Below are 19,818 nucleotides of genomic sequence, written 5' to 3'. Positions count from 1 at the left end.
GCTTGAGCCAAGGGAGAGGGGAGAGTGCAGAAAAGTCAGAAGAATTAGTCTGTTGGACTTATTTCCTGGGGATCCTACCTCAAGGATTTGAGTTTGCTTTGAGAATCCCAGCCCTTCCCTTTTTTGACCAAGATCGATTCTAGGCCTGGGCCACTCTGGAGGAGCCAATTGTCCATGACAGAATTGGGCCACAGTCATCCCTGGTTGAACAAGCTGGTTACACTTCAGGAGGAATTGACCCAGTGTATGGTGGCTTTGGAACGTGGACAAATGACTTTGAAGGCAAAGGGCAACAGGGCAACAGGCTTAAGTCCTGTTGATTCAGGGCCTACAAACATTGGTTTAAACTCTTGTTTCATTTATGACCCAGTCAGAATATGAGCCCAGGTCTCGACAGATGCATTAATGCAGTAGCTCTCAACCTTTCCAGACTATTGTACCTCTTTCAAGAGACTGATTTCTCTTGCGTACCCCCAAGTTATGACTCACTTAAAAACTACTTGCTTACAAAATTAGACATAAAAATACAAAAGTGTCACAGCCTCACTATTACTGAACAATTGCTTCCTTTCTCTTTTTTTTTACCATATAATTATAAAATAAATCAACTGGTATATAAATATTGTACTTACATTTCAGTGTATGCTATGTAGAGCAGTATAAACAAGTCACTGTATTAAATTTTAGCTTGTACTGACTTAACTGGTGCTTTTTATGTAGCCTGTTGTAAAACTAGGCAAATATCTTCCTGAGTTAATGTACCCCCTTGAAGACCTCTGTGTACCTGCAGGGTACACATACCCCTGGTTGAGAACCACTGCACTGTTTCATTGTCAGCCCCCTTAAAATCTTCGTGCAGCTTTCAGAGTAGCAGCCGTGTTAGTCTGTATCCGCAAAAAGAACAGGAGGACTTGTGGCACCTTAGAGACTAACCAATTTATTTGAGCATAAGCTTTTGAGAGCTACAGCTACATCGGATGCATGCAGTGGAAAATACAGCGGGGAGATTTTGTATACACAGAGAACATGAAACAATGGGTGTTACTATACAGACTGTAACAAGAGTGATCAGGTAAGGTGAGCTATTACCAGCAGGAGAGCGGGGTGGGGTGGGGGGGGGGGGAGAGGGGGAAATCTTTTGTAGTGATAATCAAGGTGGGCCATTTCCAGCAGTTGACAAGAACGTCTGAGGAACAGTGGGGGAGGGGGGCAATAAACATGGGGAAATAGTTTTACTTTGTGTAATGACCCATCCACTCCCAGTCTCTATTCAAGCCTAAGTTAATTGTATCCAGTTTGCAAATTAATTCCAATTCAGCAGTCTCTCGTTGGAGTCTGTTTTTGAAGTTTTTTTGTTGAAGAATTGCCACTTTTAGGTCTGTAATCGAGTGACCAAAGAGATTGAAGTGTTCGCCGACTGGTTTTTGAATGTTATAATTCTTGACGTCTGATTTGTGTCCATTTATTCTTTTACATAGAGACTGTCCAGTTTGGCCAATGTACATGGCAGAGGGGCATTGCTGGCACATGATGGCAGATATCACATTGGTAGATGTGCAGGTGAACGAGCCCCTGCTAGTGTGGCTGATGTGATTAGGCCCTATGATGGTGTCCCCTGAATAGATATGTGGACGTAGTTGGCAACGGCTTTGTTGCAAGGATAGGTTCCTAGGCTCTCCTGCTGGTAATAGCTCACCTTCCCTGATCACTCTGGTTACAGCATGTATGGTAACACCCATTGTTTCATGTTCGCTGTGTATATAAAATCTCTCCACTGTATTTTCCACTGCATGCATCTGATGAAGTGAGCTGTAGCTCACGAAAACTTATGCTCAAATAAATGTGTTAGTCTCTACGGTGTCACATCAAGGATCTACAACCTATCCTGAAGGACGACCCATCACTCTCTCAGATCTTGGGAGACAGGCCAGCCCTTGCTTACAGACAGCCCCCCAACCTGAAGCAAATACTCACCAGCAACCACACAACAGAACCACTAACCCAGGAGAGAGCAGCCATGCAGCTTAAAGGGGGAAAAAAACTTTGCCAGCACAGGACGAGCTGTGAAGAGAATTCAATGTTCACCCAGATAGTTTTAGAAAATGCCCTGATTTTTAAAACCTTTGCTGGGTTTGCTCCAGTTGACCCATCTGCAGTAATCTAGCACTGGGCTTCTGTGTCTCCTTCCATTATCTCACTACTGTTGGTGCAAGAGCTGCCTTTGTAGCTCCTGCTTTCTGCAGTAGCTCTCCTGTGTGTATCTAACTTGGCTTGCATCTAATCTGAAAGCATCTTTTTACACCTTGCCAATACCTCTGTATGGTGTGTGGCTCTGTAAAGCCAGTAAGTCCCCCTTTATAGTTATGTGGCTGCAGAATCCAAGGCTTTGTCTACATGGGAAAGTTGTATCATTTATACCAGTATAACACCCACCACCATGTGAACACTTTTTCCAGTATAAGAGTGGCTTGTTTTTGTTTTTGGTTTAACTTAAACCCCTTTCCAAGCAACATAATCTAAAATGCAAAAACATACTCGTACTCCAGTATGAGTGTCCACACAGGCGGTTATACAGGTATAATTATATTGGTTTAAATTCACACCTTAGTTTATACTGAAAACCTCTGCCCCATGCAGAAAAGTCCTAAACTTTCCTTTTAAAAAAAATGCCCATCAGTGCAAATGACTTTTCAGGCTCTTTCCTGACAATATCTCTGAGAGGTATGAACCACTCCAGTCATGTCGTGGGGGTATGAACACAGCCGCTGCTCATTCTAAGGAGAAACAAACCAATGTGCTTGTTATTGGCTGTACTAGCAGATACTGGGGTGAACTGGTGGATCAGGAATTCAAGTCTTTCCTTCCAAAAGGGAAGGAAAGCGGAGCTCTGCTGATTAGCCTGGGGAGCACTGTAGGCTTGGGGAAGGCAGTACTGCATAACTGGGGACTCCTTACTGCATAATGTAAGTCTAACATGCCATGCAAGCCATGGAGGGGTGGGATGGGATGGGATGGCCTTTGTTCTAGGATATACTTTGTGCCTAGAACACTTGTTGTACAAAATTCAGTAGTATTAACATTTGTATGTTTCTTTGTTTAGACTAAAGGATCTAGAACGAGCTGAGCTAGGCCATTCTGGGGTTCACGTGAAGATGCTGGCAGCCCCTATAAATCCAGCAGACATCAACATGATCCAAGGTAATCTCGGTTTCTCTGGCTGAATTGACTTTTTGCTTACAAACAGCTTCTTTTTCCTTCCATTTCTGAAATGTGTGTGGAATACCTATTGATTAGCCACATGATGTCAGATGAATAATTACAAAAACCGACTATCAAAACTTTAATGAGTCCCCTAGGGAATTTGTATACAGGAGTTAGGGCTGGATTCCAGAGCGGCAGGGGTGTAGAACCAGGCCTTAGCGAACAGAAGTTGAGAGAACAGTTTGGTGTGATAATTCTCCTCCTCTTACAGGGACTTATGCCCTCCTCCCTGACTTGCCTGCAGTAGGAGGGAATGAAGGCGTTGGACAAGTGGTGGAAGTTGGCAGTCATGTGACTTCTGTGAAGCCTGGGGATTGGGTTATCCCAGCAGATGCAGAACTTGGTGAGGTTTTTACATAAATCCTCATAAATAGTCATAGCTCTGTTGACTTCATGGAGCTAGGGCAGTACATTCCAGCGGAGGATCTGCCCATCGGCCTTTCTCTGGTGTCGCCCATCTACAGATCTCAAAGCATTTCACAAATGTTAGTGAGATAGATAAGTATCTCTGTGTACAGATAGAGTCAGGGAAGAACTGAGGCATGATTTAGCCTGGTGAATTAGTCACAGAGCAGAACTGAGACGAGAACCCAGGATTTCTGGTTTGCGTTCCTCTGCTCTAACCATTAGATTATTGCATATATGCTGTGGGTAGGATTGCAACCAGTAACTGCTTACCCTCAGATGTTTAAACCCAAACACCCCTTTCACTGGCAACAGCTATTCACAAAAACATTTCTATTCCTATAGGGAACCAAATTATGCTTAGTATATTTGAAAACTTCATTTGTTTAAAATAAAGTCGGAAGCAGCCCATTGTTCTAACCATCCCTGGAAATCTGAGTATTCTTGTGGACTTAACGTTAATTAATCGATCCCCCAAAACCCCTGTGAGGTAGGGAAGTATTATCCCCACTTCAGAGAGGGACAAATTGAGGCACAGCGTGAGTTTTCAGCTCCATCTTCCACTGTAGTCACTTGTCCAAGGTCACACAGGAAGATAACTAGATGCTAAAAATCATTGTTTTAATAAAGACACTGAGTTTATGGTTTCCTACAACAATCTGTTGCCCACTAACTCCCTTTTTTTGTCCTGTGACTACAGGGGTGTTAACAAGCCACTTCACCTTGAATGGTCCCCTAGAGTATGTGGTAATTACTTAAGCTGAACAATCTGGTCTTGTATTTAGCTGTGACACTCTGGGTACCTTTCCCAGACCTGAGGAAGAGCTCTGTGTAGCTCAAAAACTTGTCTCTTTCACCAACAGAAGTTGGGCCAATAAAAGATATTCCCTCACCCACCTTGCCTCACAGAGTGGAGCGGGGAATTGAACCCAAATCTCCCTACTGTACTGTCCTAACCACAAACCATGCTTCCTCTGCAGCTTACACCCATGTGCTTTGCCTGATGAGCTCATACTTTAATTCTCTGAACAGAACGGTTGTGGGATCTTAAAATACCTGGAGGTAATGTGACGTCCTGAAGCAAAATTGTTACTCTCTGAAGTGCTGTTTTAGCTTGATACAGCTTCAGTCATGTACACAGCTTAGTTACAGCAATTACATATAATCGGATGTGATTTAAAAAAAAACACACACACACAAAACTCCATTAGAGAATGTTCCAGGCGAGGGAAGCAGCAGTTGGAATCCATTTAGCACCATATTAGTCAAATTGCAAATGTAATAGGTTATATTGTCTCTAACGAGAAGCATCTGCGTAGCCAGTGGAGTTGCACAAGGCACTCAATTTCAGAGCTGTTTTTATGCTGCTTTAATCTTTGTTCTTGTCCTATTTTATACTATTAAGGATTTAGAACGCTTTATTTGATGCAGCCATACTGACTCAGGCTGTGATCTCATCAGATTTCAAAGCTAAATAGAGCCAGTTCTGGTCTGCATAAATGGGAGATGGCCAGAGAAAATCCAGGTGCTGCAAGGAGTGGTGTTGGTGGTTTAGTAGTTAGCACTAGTTCTTTTGAGTCAGTACATAAAATCAGGCATCAAGACCACTCATGATAAATGAAGGTCCCAGGACACTTTTGCACCCTTTTCCATTCTGAATTCTACTTTCTATAGCATAAGCTGGATATGATGTTTTTTTTACTTGCATCCTGACCTGTTGCGTAAGGTTACCGCATCACATTCCTCCCCAGAAGTAGCTGCAGTGTCATTTGTGAATGCCATTATTCCTCTTTTGCACCTGTTTAAAGGCTTTGGCATGTCAAGTATGATATAAACAAGTTTATTGTTACGTGTAGCTGCTGTTGTCGTCTTAAGAGTCTTTCAATAAAAATGTGCGGGGTTTTAAAACAAATGTCTCTTGGGCCACTCTGAATTTTCTGGCCACCTTTTGCCAGTTCCATCAGTTCTGTGCCTGTTTCATTTCAAATGGCTTTTCTACTTAATCAGGAAGGTGAACAATCCACTGAGGGGGTTCCAGTTAAGAAGATTCTACTGAATCAAGTGTATATAAAATGCATAAACCATAATGGGAGACGGTAAATACTCGTAGGCAAAAGTGAATATTGAGTTAATTCAGGGTTGAATGAAGGGGCTCTTCTTTCTAAAAGCATTAATTGTATTGGCTTTCAAAAAAATCATTCGTCTGTAGGAAGTAGAGTAATTTTCCCTAGTGGGGTATATTCACTTTGCTCTGGTTAACTGTCTCCAATACAATCCAGGAATTCTGAAAGGTAATTGTTTACAGTTCCTTAAGTATCGTAGGATGAATTTCATCAAGCCTTGCCAACTTGAATACATCTAACTTATCCAAATATTCTTTAACCTGTTCTTTCCCTATTTTGGCTTGTGTTCCTTCCCCTTGTTAATATTAATTGTGTTAACTATATAGTCACCATTAACTGTTTTAATGAAGACTGAACCAAAATAGACATTAGACACCTCAGCCTTGTTGATGTATCAGTTATTAGTTCTCCTTCCACATTTTGCTCCTGCATTATTTAAAGAACCTCTTCTTATTTCCTTTTATATCCCTTGCTAGGTGTAACTCATATTGTGCCTTAGCAATTTGTGATTTTGTCCCAATGGGATTGTGCTTTTTTTTTGTATTACTCCTTAGCAATTTGTCTGTTTCCACTTTTTGTAGATTCCTTTTTGATTTTCAGATCATTAAAGAGCTCCTGATGGAGCCATATTGGCTGCTTACTATTCTTCCTATCTTTCCTTTGCATCAGGATAATTTTCAGTTGTGCCTTTGTCTTATTGAGGAAATGCCAAGTCTCCTGAACTTCTTTTCCCTTAGTCTTCCCATGGAACCTTACATACCAGTTCTGAGTTTGATAAAGACTGGCATTTTTTTTAAGTCCATCGTCCTTCTTCTGTTGCTCACTCCTGCCTTTCCTTAGAATCACAAAATCTATCATTTCACGATCACTTTCACCCAAATTCCCTTCCACCTTCAGATTCACAACCAATTCCTCCCAGATAGTCAGAATGAAATCTAAAATAAGCTATTACCAGCAGGAGAGTGGGGTGGGAGGAGGTATTGTTTCATGGTCTCTGTGTATATAATGTCTTCTGCAGTTTCCACAGTATGCATCCGATGAAGTGAGCTGTAGCTCACGGAAGCTTATGCTCAAATACATTTGTTAGTCTCTAAGGTGCCGCAAGTACTCCTTTTCTTTTTGCGAATACAGACTAACACGGCTGTTACTCTGAAATCTAAAATAGCTGTCCCCCTGGTTACTTCCTTCACTTTCTGAAACAAAAAGTTATCCCTGGTACATTCCAAAACCTTCTTGGAAATGTTGTGTTTTGCTGCATTACTTTTCTAACAGATGTCTGCGTAGTTCATGTCTAACATTACTACCAGGTCTTGTGTTTTGGATATTTCTGTTATTTGTTCTAGAATTGCCTCATAGAATATCAGGGTTGGAAGGGACCTCAGGAGGTCATCTAGTCCAACCCCCTGCTCAAAGCAGGAACAATCCCCAACTAAATCATCCCAGACAGGGCTTTGTCAAGCCTGACCTTAAAAACTTCAAAGGAAGGAGATTCCACCACCTCCTTAGGTAACGCATTCCAGTTCTTCACCACCCTCCTAGTGAAAGTTTTTCCTAATATCCAACCTAAACCTCCCCCACTGCGACTTGAGACCATTACTCCTTGTTCTGTCATCTGGTACCACTGAGAACAGTCTAGATCCATCCTCTTTGGAACCCCCTTTCAGGTAGTTGAAAGTAGCAATCAAATCCACCCTCATTCTTCTCTTCCGCAGACTAAACAATCCCAGTTCCCTCAGCCTCTCCTCATAAGTCATGTGTTCCAGTCCCCTAATCATTTTTGTTGCCCTCCGCTGGACGCTTTCCAATTTTTCCACATCCTTCTTGTAGTGTGGGGCCCAAAACTGGTCACAGTACTCCAGATGAGGCCTCACCAATATTGAATAGAGGGGAATGATTACATCCTTCGATCTGCTGGCAAAGTCCCTACTTATACATCCCAAAATGTCATTGGCCTTCTTGGCAACAAGGGCACACTGTTGACTCGTATCCAGCTTCTCGTCCACTGTAACCCCTAGGTCCTTTTCTGCAGAACTGCTGCCTAGCCGTTTGGTCCCTAGTCTGTAGCAGTGCATGGGATTCTTCTGTCCTAAGTGCAGGACTCTGCACTTGTCCTTGTTGAACCTCATCAGATTTCTTTTGGCCCAATCCTTCAATTTGTCAAGGTCCCTCTGTAGCCTATCCCTACCCTCCAGCGTATCTACCTCTCCTCCCAGTTTAGTGTCATCTGCAAACTTGCTGAGGGTGCAATCCACACCATCCTCCAGATCATTATTGAAGATATTGAACAAAACCAGCCCCAAGACTGACCCTTGGGACACTCCACTTGATACCGGCTGCCAACTGGACATGGAGCCATTGAGCACTGCCTGTTGAGCCCAACAACCTAGCCAGCTTGCTATCCACCTTATAGTCCATTCATCCAGCCCATCCTTCTTTAACTTGCTGGCAAGAATACTGTGGGAGACCGTGTCAAAAGCTTTGCTAAAGTCAAGGAATAACATGTCCACTGCTTTCCCCTCATCCACAGAGCCAGTTATCTTGTCATAGAAGGCAATTAGATTAGTCCGGCATGACTTGCCCTTGGTGAATCCATGCTGACTGTTCCTGATCGCTTTCCTCTCCTCTAAGTGCTTCAGAATTGATTAGTTGAGGACCTGCTCCATGATTTTTCCAGGGACTGAGGTGAGGTTGACTGGCCTGTAGTTCCCCATATCCTCCTTCTTCCCTTTTCTAAAGATGGGCACTACATTAGCCTTTTTCCAGTCGTCCGGGACCTCCCCCGATCACCATGAGTTTTCAAAGATAATGGCCAATGGCTCTGCAATCACATCCGCCAACTCCTTTAGCACTCTCGGATGCCGTGCATCCGACCCCATGGATTTGTGCTCGTCCAGCTTTTCTAAATAGTCCCGAACCACTTCTTTCTTCACAGAGGGCTGGTCACTTCTTCCCCATGCTGTGCTGCCCAGTGCAGTAGTCTGGGAGCTGACCTTGTTTGTGAAGACAGAGGCAAAAAAAGCATTGAGTACATTAGCTTTTTCCACATCCTCTGTCACTGGGTTGCCTCCCTCATTCAGTGAAGGAGCCCACACTTTCCTTGACTTTCCTCTTGTTGCTAACATACCTGAAGAAACCCTTCTTGTTACTCTTAACGTCTCTTGCTAGCTGCAATTCCAGGTGTGATTTGGCCATCCTGATTTCACTCCTGCATGCCCGAGCAATATTTTTATACTCTTATACTGGTCATTTGTCCAATCTTCCACTCCTTGTAAGCTTCTTTTTTTGTTTAAGATCAGCAAGGATTTCACTGTTAAGCCAAGCTGGTCGCCTGCCATATTTACTATTCCTTCTACACATCGGGATGGTTTGTTCCTGTAACCTTAATAAGGATTCTTTAAAATACAGCCAGCTCTCCTGGACTCCTTTTCCCCTCATGTTATTCTCCCAGGGGATCCTGCCTGTCAGTTCCCCGAGGTTGTCAAAGTCTGCTTTTCTGAAGTCCAGGGTCCGTATTCTGCTGCTCTCTTTTCTTCCCTGTGTCAGGATCCTGAACTCGACCATCTCATGGTCATTGCCTCCCAGGTTCCCATTCACTTTTGCTTCCCCTACTAATTCTTCCTGGTTTGTGAGCAGCAGGTCAAGAAGAGCTCTGCCCCTAGTTGGTTCCTCCAGCACTTGCACCAGGAAATTGTCCCCTACACGTTCCAAAAACTTCCTGGATTGTCTGTGCACCGCTGTATTGCTCTCCCAGCAGATATCAGGTTGATTGAAGTCTCCCATGAAAATCAGGGCCTGCGATCTAGTGACTTCCATTAGTTGCCAGAAGAAAGCCTCGTCCACCTCATCCCCCTGGTCTGGTGGTCTATAGCAGGCTCCCACCACGACATCACCCTTGTTGCTCACACTTCTAAACTTAATCCAGAGACTCTCAGGTTTTTTTGCAGTTTCATCCTTGAGCTCTGAGCAGTGATACTGATCTCTTACATACAGTGCAACTCCCCCACCTTTTCTGCCCTGCCTGTCCTTCCTGAACAGTTTATATCCATCCATGGCAGTACTCCAGTCATGTGAGTTATCCCACCAAGTCTCTGTTATTCCAATCACATCATAATTCCTTGACTGTGCCAGGATCTCCAGTTCTCCCTGCTTGTTTCCCAGGCTTCTTGCATTTGTGTATAGGCACTTGAGATAATTTGCTGATCGCCCCTCTTTCTCAGTATAAGGTGGGAGCCCTCCCCTCTCACGCTCTCCTGCTCGTGCTTTCTCCTGGTATCCCACATCCCCACTTACCTCCTTCCCCCGGGGCTTTGGTCTCCTTCCCCCGGTGAACCTAGTTTAAAGCCCTCCTCACTAGGTTAGCCAGCCTGCTTGCGAAGATGCTCTTCCCTCTCTTCATTAGGTGGAGCCCATCTCTGCCTTCCACTCCTCCTTCTTGGAACACCATCCCATGGTCAAAGAATCCAAAGCCTTTTCTCCGACACCACCTGCGTAGCCATTCGTTGACTTCCACGATTCGACGGTCTCTACCCAGGCCTTTTCCTTCCATGGGGAGGATGGACGAGAACACCACTTGCACCTCAAACTCCTTTATCCTTCTTCCCAGAGCCATGTAGTCTGCAGTGATCTGCTCAAGGTCATTCTTGGCAGTATCATTGGTGCCCACATGGAGAAGCAGGAAGGGGTAGCGATCCGAGGGCTTGATGAGTCTTGGCAGTCTCTCCGTCACATCGTGAATCCTAGCTCCTGGCAAGCAGCAGACTTCTCGGTTTTCCCAGTCGGGGTGACAGATAGATGACTCAGTCCCCCTGAGGAGAGAGTCCCCGACCACCACCACCCGCCTCCTTCTCTTGGGAGCAGTGGTCGTGGAACTCCCAACCCTAGGACAGTGCATCTCATGCCTTCCCATCGGCAAAGTCTGCTTCCGTTCCCTTCCCTCAGATGTATCATCTAGTCCACTCTCCGCATTAGTTCCTGTAGAGAGAACATGAAAACGGTTGCTTACCTGTATCTGTGTTGCTGGTACATGGGCGCTCCCCTTTCTTCTTCTGGAGGTCACATGCTGCCAAATTTCTTCACCATCCTCCTGTCCCCGCTGCGCAGCCTGCTCTGAATCTTCAGAACATTGTGTCCGTAGAAGCATATCCTGATGTCTGTCCAGGAAATCTTCAGTTTCTCTTATGTAACGCAGGGTCGATATTTGTTTCTCCACACCTTGAACTTTCTCTTCCAATATGGAGACCAGCTCACACTTTGTACAGACAAAGTCGCTTCTGTCCTGTGGAGGAAAGACCAACATGGCACATCCAGTGCAGGTCACAACAGCTGAATGCTCCCCATCCATATTACCTTCCTTCTACGAGCTTCCTGAGGAGCTGTATTAACTACTTAGAGAAGCCTGCAAGATGTAAGCTTCAGTGGGCTCTCCCCAGGCGAACTCCCAGACAAACTCCCTCTGTTAGCCTCTCTGCTCTTCGCAGCTCAGCTGGTTTGCAGCTGACTGGCTTTTTATAACAGTCAGGCCCACTCAAGGCTCACCTGGAACAAAGCACTTCCAATTCACACTTTTCAAACAATCAAGCAAGCACATGGTCAAACTGTCCCCGCAACAGACACTCAAGTGTCTTTGAGTGTCTGCCTCATCCACCTCTTCCTCTTCCTGATTTGGTGGTCTATAGTAAACCCTATTTTTTACCACTTTTATTGTTTTTGAATGATAGATAGTTGCATCATTGCTAACTAGCAACCTTAACTGTTTGTTGCATTTTAAAGCAGCTTTCCGTTTTTGTGGAGAGGACTAGTTCTTTGACTACTTTCATTTTTTCTTTGGTGCAGACATAACTTATAAAAATAAAAACGACACAGGAGGGACAGATTCCTAAATAGGAATGAGTTGTGCTAGCCAAGCTAATAAAGGCAGCTGCAGTGTCGTACCTCATTCAGTGCACACCAGACAAGATATACACATTTCCTGGAGAACTACATTAACTATGTACATAGCTACTTAGCACCTCTGGGAAATCAAGCTTCAGGTGGCTTGCCTATAGCCAGAGGTGGAATCTGTATCCAAACCAGGACTGGAATTCAGGAGTCTTGCCTCCCTAGCCTGTGCTTAGATCTCAAGGCCACATGGGGAAGGGATAGCTCAATGGTTTGAGCATTGGCCTGCTAAACCCAGGGTTGTGAGTTCAATCCTTGAGGGTGCCATTTAGGGATCTGGGGCAAAAATTGGGGATTGGTCCTGCTTTGAGCAGGGGGTTGGACTAGATGACCTCCTGAGGTCCCTTCCAACCCTGATATTCTATGATTCTATGATTTATCTCTCCAACTTCATTGGGCCTGAAAACTTTTGCCTAAGCGGTTACCCGCTCAACTTGCCTGCATCTTTCTAATGCTTCTCATAGTTTGAATAAGCCTTGTCCTTTAAACCAGGAACATGGAGAACGGATGCAGTGTTCAGTGAGGAAAGCCTGGTGAAACTCCCACGCGACATCCCTTTGCTGTGTGCTGCCACCTTGAGCGTCAACCCCTGCACAGCGTATCGGATGCTGGCTGATTTCGAGACCTTGGTGCCAGGTACATCTCTTAACCTATGCTGTGTAATCCTCCTAACACGTGGCTGATTTTTACACTCCAGTGGAACATCCCATCCTCGGATATTGACCCTAAACAAGTTAACAGAATTTATAAATTTCTTCTAATTAACAGTTTATCCATGTGCATAAATAAAATTCTGCCTTCTTCTGTATGGAAAGTACTAATATTGAGTAGTTATAGTCCTATCTCCCAAACCCATACTCTGGGATTTATCCCCAGCTCTGCCATGGACTGCATGGGCTCAGGCAAGCCTCTGCACGTGTTTTCTTACCTGATGGTTCAGAGTTATTTATTATTTATGTTGCGATAGCACCTGGGAGCCCCAGTCAGGGACAGGTCAGCATTTTGCTACGTGCTGCCCAAACACAGCTGAAGCTATGGTCCCTGTCATGCTCGCTATCCTAGAGCACCTCCTCCCAGTGAGATCCAGCATTGCAGCCCCTCTGCCTCACCCGCCTTCTCCGGACGTCGGTGGTCTGCGGGTGACTTGGCCCTCTGGCCAGGGGACACTGAGTCCCACCCTGTCAGGGTAACAGCGTCCATACTCGAAGGAATGGAAACTCTTCCACCCTTCCTGGGCTCAGTCCTCCGCAGATCTTCACCGCCTCGCAGGCTCTGCATCTTCCTCACTTTATTACAGAGCACTTCCTCAGGGTTTAGTCTCCAGTGGCATGGCTGATCTTGAGCTACTGACCCTTGGGACTGCATCCTTGGAGTCTCCTAACCAGCGTCCCTCTTCTTTCAGGGCATATGCTCCTTCCTGCACATCTCTCGATGGTTCCTTTTCCAGAGAGAGGAAATGCCCAACTACCTGTTTCCTGAGTCCTTCCCCCTGTTGCCCTGCAGTCCTTTCTTTCTAGGAACCATGCAGCCTGCTTCTCCCCAGCTGGGTCTAATCCTTCATTACCTGTCTCTCCTCCAGGTGCCATAGAATGGGCTAACTAGGCTCTCTGGTTCCCCTTACGCCTATCACTGCCAGCTTGGAGTTTTAGATACCCTCATCACAGCCTCTGCCCAAGGAGCTTGCCCTCTGAGGCTAAATGAGTGTTTGTGAAGTACTTGAATGAATGAATGACTTGATATGAGGGCCAAAGTTTATGATCAGTATCTTGTGCCTTCAAGGTTCTAGGTCAGATGCAAGTCCTTCTTGCCAGCCTAGAGGAAATAAGCAGCAAGTTATAATAGGTTCCTGGGAATAAATCAGAGCCAATCCAAGCAAGTCTTAGTAAAGGTGAATGAAATTCTCAGATGAATGTATCATGAAAGAATTAAGCCTTTCAGTTGTAGTTCATTAGTTTAAATGTGGTCCTAGTGGCTGAAAGGTTGTTCCCATCCGAGGGCCTGTATGAAATAAGTTGGTGAGTCTTAGTTCAGCTCTTGGAAACATCTCTGAATCAAAACCCAACGCCTCTATTGAGCTGAGCTAGCACTGGGCAGTCTCGGGGATAAGCCATGCTGATGGGACAGTGTCAGGGAAGATTGCCTTGCAGGAGGCTGTGCTGTACCTATTCTTGACTGTATTCTCAGCCCTGAAGACTGAAGGTCTCCGCACCTTTCTCCAGCACTAAATTTGCTTCAAGCCAGAGCTGATTTGGGTTTCTTTATTTCACTGCAGGTGATTCCATCATCCAGAACGCAGCCAACAGTGGCGTGGGACAGGCTGTTATTCAGATTGCAGCAGCTTTAGGCATCAAAACAATCAATGTGATCCGAGATAGGTGCGTATACAGTGGGCCCTGGTTTTTAGAGACTCTGAATAACTGGATCATTTGTTAAAATTGTCCTGATCAAACAACTTTTTTGCTTTAGGTTCCCCTTCCTTTCACCCCGCATTCTGCTCTATATGTCTGAGTTAGATTCTCAGTGGGAGGGGAGGGGATTGTTTCTTGGAAACAAGGGAGATGGGCATAAAGGTTGGGCTGTGGCCGGTTGAGAGTAGCTGCATTTAGATGTTTGCCTGTCAGTCTGTCTCGAATTTTTCACTTTAACTGCTCTGATATGAATCTATAAGAGGAAACCCCTGCTGCTGGAATTACGCCATAGAAAGAGGTAGGGTGAAGGCAGGTTAAAGGTTAACAGGATCACCGTCTCAGCTTTTGTCTCCAGTCTGCAAATAATCCTAAATAGGCCGAGAACTTGTGCTGTAAAACAGGGCGATACCTCATGTTGATAGAAAGGCTACTTTCAGGTCTGAGTGGGCAATAGAGGGTGTTTGTTCAGGTAGCTGAATCCAGCAATAGAGTTCTTCACAACAGGGCTTCCCTTTCTGCTCTGAATGAGGCTGCCCAGTCAGCGATTAGCGAATGTATTCAATGTCTCCACTCCGAAGATGAGTGTTAAAATTCCTGTTGGGAGAGGGAGTGACTAGCCCTTGACAGGAAGGGGAGGGATAGCTCAGTGGTTTGAGCATTGGCCTGCTAAACCCAGGGTTGTGAGTTCAATCCTTGAGAGGGCCATTTAGGGAACTGGGGCAAAATAAATAAAAATGGGGATTGGCCCTGCTTTGAGCAGGGGGTTGGACTAGATGACCTACTGAGGTCCCTTCCAACCCTGATCTTCTATGATTCTATGACACTAGCTAGTCCTGAGGGATTTTCAACTCCAAGGTTGGCCAGTTCCAAGGGCTAGGTTGGGGGAACCTCTAGTGGATCTGGATGTGGGATAAGGAGAGACTAGATGCAGAGGGAAGAGGGACCTAGTGGCTCCTCGGAGAAGCTAGTTCTACCTACTCCCACTTTGTGGCCTGCTCAGGAGCCTTGTCCTTTCTTACAGTGCTGCTGGTCCCATCCCTTTCTCTTGCCTGGAAGTAGGAAAGTGGGGTGGGGTTTGGTTTGGTGGCGCAGCATCAGCTGGTGGTGGTAAAATAGGCACTGAGCTGGGAAGCAGCGACCTGCTCTGTGATTGGTAATTGGCTCTTATTCTGAGCAGACAAGAAGCCCCATTTGGAGCTTGTGGGTGAGTGTTCAGGGGCCAGCAGATCTTATGCAGGAACAGCTGGAGCTGGCATCCGAGTTCAGGGTAGGAAGCTTTGCAGAAGAAAGCGTTTAGGAGAAGCCAGGTACCCATGTGTGGGAAGCAGAAGAGGCAGCATGAAAGAAGGTACAGATCAGAGGGGGGAGGAGGAGACGACACCAGAAGCAGTTCTCAGGAAGGCGGCTGGAGGGTAGACAGTGAAGGCTGGGATGAGGGCAGAGAGGGAGGTTGTATGGCACCATGTAGAGTCTTGAAGGTGAGGCTGAGAGGTTCATAGCTGATACAGAAGGTGAGGAAGCCAGTGGAGGAAACTAGGGGACAGAGGCAGGAGTGGCGTGGTCAGTTAATAACAGGATGAGGGAAGGAGGAGATAAATCCCCCCCGCCAAAGAGGCTCGCTTTTGGAAGGGAACATCTTCCCCAAAGTTTGGGCTGAGCCCAGTTTGCTCATCCTGGGTCACAAGTTACAGATCAGAGCCCATAGAAACTGACTGACTTGGTCAAAGGGCCCTGCAGAGGTCTGTCCATCTTGGCTTGGGAAACATGCCAGTTATTTCTGTGAATCTCTTTTTTGTCCTTCCTCCCCAGACCCAATCTCCAAGAGGTGGTAGACAGACTGACATCCCTTGGTGCGGACCATGTCATCACAGAAGAGATGCTGAGAAAGCCAGAGATGAAAGACTTATTTAAGGTACTGTAATGCTGAGCTCTCCAGAAAGAAGAATCCTAGTACGGAGGCAGGAAGCTAATTCTCAGGATCCGAAGACAATACAGGAACCTCTGTATAGCCATATTGGAGCAGACCATGGTCTGTCTCATGTAGTGGCCAAAACTAGATGCTGCAGGGAAAGGTGCAAGAATCCTATTATGGAGAACTATGGAGTAAACTTCCCTAGCAGAAGCTCTTTCCTAACCCCTGGGCAGATGAACAGTTGTTTTAGGTCCAAATTCTCAAAGGTATTTGGGCACCTAACTTCCATTGAAATCAATGGAAGCTAAGGGAATAAATATCTTTTGAGGATCAGGGCCTTATTCCCTAAATCCCGAGTTTATATTCTTACTTTATCTTCTTATGTAAGTGGGTGTTCTCATTAATCAATATAAATGTCAATTAAACCTGCTAAGCTTTTGGCCTCAATAATATTCTATGGCAGTGAGTTCCATAGGTGTAAAATAATAAACGGTTTCCTTTTATCATGTTTAAAGTTGCCTTTTAGTTTGATTCCATGTCCCCTTGCTCTTCTATTCTGAGGATAAATTGGAGTGTCTGACAACATCTACACCTGTTGCTGTTTTATGTCCTCTCCTGTCTCTCTCATTTATTTCTTCTGTAAACTGAACAGTGCCGCGCCGCAGCCTCTCTTCAGACAGAAGTCTCTGTACCTCAGATTACTTTCATTGTCCATGTTTGGGCCGCTTCTGTTTCCGCTATAACGGGGAATTGAGGTGACCAGAGTGGAAATGCAGTGGTGAAGATGATGCAGTAGCCACAGGGGAAATCCCGCACTGACAGAGAGTTGGACTAGCTGAGACTATGTAGATGGCTGATGTCTAGAAACCGTGCTCTGATATACACCACCGTTTAACATGCAGACAGAAGAGTTAGTAGGGGCTGGCCTTCATTCTCCCAGGGAATTGTTTCCATTGGACTCCTCTCTGTGATTCTGGAGGCTGCCCCAGCAGCGTTGGGCAGGTTTTCATTTCTGCTGCGGTGCCCAGATGGTAAATTTGGCTTTGGGTACATATCTGGACCTGCCCTTGGTTTGAGCAAACTCTGGGGCTAAAACACGTGAACCTGCCTCCCTCAGCAGACAGAGTCCTGACCCCAAGAGAAGGTAACCTTGGAATTCAAAATAGGACTACTCCGTGTTTCTTGCTGGACAGAAATCTGGCTTGGCGGGCAAGAGTTAAATCTGCCTTTTTTGTCTATAAAACGCTGACTCTTCCAGAAAGTCCCCAAACCCCGGTTAGCGCTGAATTGCGTCGGAGGGAAAAGTACTACTGAGATGCTGCGCCACATACAGTAAGTTCAGCTTTTTTCCTCCTTTGACTTGTGTTTAGCACTCAGAGATGTACATGTTCAAAGAACTGGTTTGTCCAGATTGGGGATAGCGGTCAGGACCAGTTGAATAAGTGGATATAAACTAGCCATCAACAAGTTTAGGCTCAATATTGGGTGAAGGTTTCTAACCATTGGAGGGGTGAAGTTCTGGAACAGCCTTCCCAGGAAGCAGTGGGGGCAAAAACCTAACTGGCTTCAAGACTGAGCTTGATAAGTTTATGGAGGGGATAAGTATGATGGGACTCCCTACAATGGCATGTGGCCCATAGGCGACTACCAGTAGCAAAACCCCCCAATGGCCAGACGGGACGCTAGATGCGGAGAGCTCAGAGTTACTACAATTATTTCCCAGGTATCTGCCTGGTGGGTCTTGCCCACATGCTCAGGGTCTAACTGATCACCACATTTGGGGTCAGAAGGAATTTTCCCCCAGGTCAGATTTGCAAAGAACCTGGGGGTTTTTCACCTTCCTTTGCAGATGGAGCACAGGGTCACTTGCACATTTAAAGAAGTGTAAATGGTGGGTTATTTATAACTTGAAGTGTTTAAACAATGATCTGAGGACTTCAGTAACTCAGCCAGGGGTTAGAGGTCTATTTCAGGAGTGAGTGGGTGAGGTTTTGTGGCCTGCATTGTGCAGGAGCGCAGATTAAATTATCACAGTGGCCCCTTCTGACCTTACAGTCTATGAATAGAATTATCTTACATGGGTCACTTGTTAAAAATGCAGGCGGGGGAGGTTTCTCAGAAGATGCGGTAACTGAAATCTAAGACCTTACAGCAACTCTAGTGAGGTTTCCTCTCAAATGACACACAGTAATAGACTTTTAAAGACTAGTAAGAGTGGAAGGTCACATCCAGCTATGAAGTCAGAATCCCTATAGTATCTTGCTCATTGTCTTGGTGGGCTGTTGCAGTGGGAGGGGTCCATTAACTCTAGGTGATTATTTCAGCTAATGGCTCTTGTGAGAAGGAGGGGAAGCTAGAAAGCAGGTTGAGCAAGTAACAAAGTAGCTGTTCAACAAAGTAATTGAAAGAGCCGCCTGTGTAAGGGTGTCAGTATCTGCAGGGGTTCGGAATTGGAGGAGGAGAGCAGATCGGGTTGAAGACCCTTATTAGGAGAGATCATTAATTGTCTGACACCTGACTCTCCATACAGACAGAAAGGGACCATGGTTACATATGGCGGGATGGCAAAACAGCCTGTGACTGTCCCTGTGGTAAGTAACAGATGCTTGTGACATGTTCTCTGTATTCACATCACATAGCCCTTACTCCACAGCACTGAAATTTTCCATCCATAACATCCACTGCAAGCAACTGGCTGCCCCACGGGGTTGGCTTCACCACATCTATATATTGTCCCCTAACTCCCTATAGCTCCTCAGTTCCCACGCAGCAGCATCGCTACTATTAGAAGCGACTGGATGAAGTGTGCACTTGACTTCCAACACTACCTCCTTGTGCCATTTGAGCACCAGAACCAATGCCCCATGGTCTCTAACTGGTTGAGAATGTGACAGGAATGAGCTAGTTCTGGCCTGTTTCTGGTTTACAGGGTTTGGGTGTATGTCTGCAATACTCATGGCAATGTTTATGAGGAGACTGGCCCTGGTGTGTGACTGACCCAGCTATTTAGCATCTGCCAGGCAAATTCTCATTACAAAAGTTGTCTGCACTCTAAGGTGCACCTGTAGGGCAGATCTTCCCAGTGTCAATCCTTGCTCTGACCTGGAGTTAGTAGCTAAGGTGTCTCTTGCAACAACAGAACAATCTTCAACGTTCTTAACCCTAGTCCTGTATCCTCTCAGAGCTCTACTGGTCATGGAGTCTCATTGCTAACACAAAACGCTTTATGAACGTGAGTTTTTAAATTTAGTGCCAGATAGAGAGCCTGAAATCCTCTTTTGCCACAGAAGAGGCACTGTATGGGCAATGCAGTTATCACAACTCTGGCAAGAATGTGATCATTTCTGAGGGAACCAACCCTTGGTTTTTAATCTCCTATTTACTATCCAGTGTACTGTGAAGAGGACTAACATTCTGCAGGGGTGTAAAAGAAAAAAAATCTGCATTGTGTGAGTGAATTTGCCCCAAATTAAGGCTCTTCTAAAAGCAAGAGTCATTGGCAGGGAGGCAGAATTGCAGATCTTCATAGCAGCAGGAAAGTGAGTGTCAAACTTGCAACAGCGTTTAAAGTGTGGTAGCAGCTGTACAAGGACAGTCTCTTCCCATGGCCTGAGTGCAGCAGAATATGCTAACTGAAGAATGCCCAATGTAAACAGTTTCCCCAAGAATACCTGGTGTGTCTCACCTTGTTTCTACAGAGTGCATTCATCTTTAAGGATGTGAAGCTGCGTGGGTTTTGGATGACCCAGTGGAAGAAAGACCAACCCCAGAG

General features: G+C 45.5%; 1 protein-coding gene across 2 annotated transcripts in view; it reads left to right on the top strand.

The window, feature by feature from the left end:
• MECR (mitochondrial trans-2-enoyl-CoA reductase) overlaps positions 1-19,818 on the top strand; it is a 32,754-nt gene that overhangs the window by 10,559 nt on the left and 2,377 nt on the right. The window contains exons 2-9 of one of the 2 annotated variants that reach the window (XM_084652387.1): positions 3,101-3,198; positions 3,473-3,604; positions 12,219-12,362; positions 13,999-14,101; positions 15,944-16,046; positions 17,305-17,378; positions 18,577-18,637; positions 19,745-19,817. In XM_084652387.1, coding sequence (XP_084508513.1) covers positions 3,101-3,198; positions 3,473-3,604; positions 12,219-12,362; positions 13,999-14,101; positions 15,944-16,046; positions 17,305-17,378; positions 18,577-18,637; positions 19,745-19,817 — 788 coding nt within the window. The remainder of the gene's footprint in view (positions 1-3,100; positions 3,199-3,472; positions 3,605-12,218; positions 12,363-13,998; positions 14,102-15,943; positions 16,047-17,304; positions 17,379-18,576; positions 18,638-19,744; position 19,818) is intronic. The other variant, XM_084652388.1, reaches the window with a different exon arrangement.

Source organism: Lepidochelys olivacea, assembly GCF_965140295.1.
Source record: "Lepidochelys olivacea isolate rLepOli2 genome assembly, chromosome: 19".
In the NCBI taxonomy this organism is placed as follows: Eukaryota; Metazoa; Chordata; order Testudines; family Cheloniidae; genus Lepidochelys; species Lepidochelys olivacea.
The sequence above is the reverse complement of the archived record's forward strand: the minus strand, read 5'-3'. Positions and strand labels throughout refer to the sequence as shown.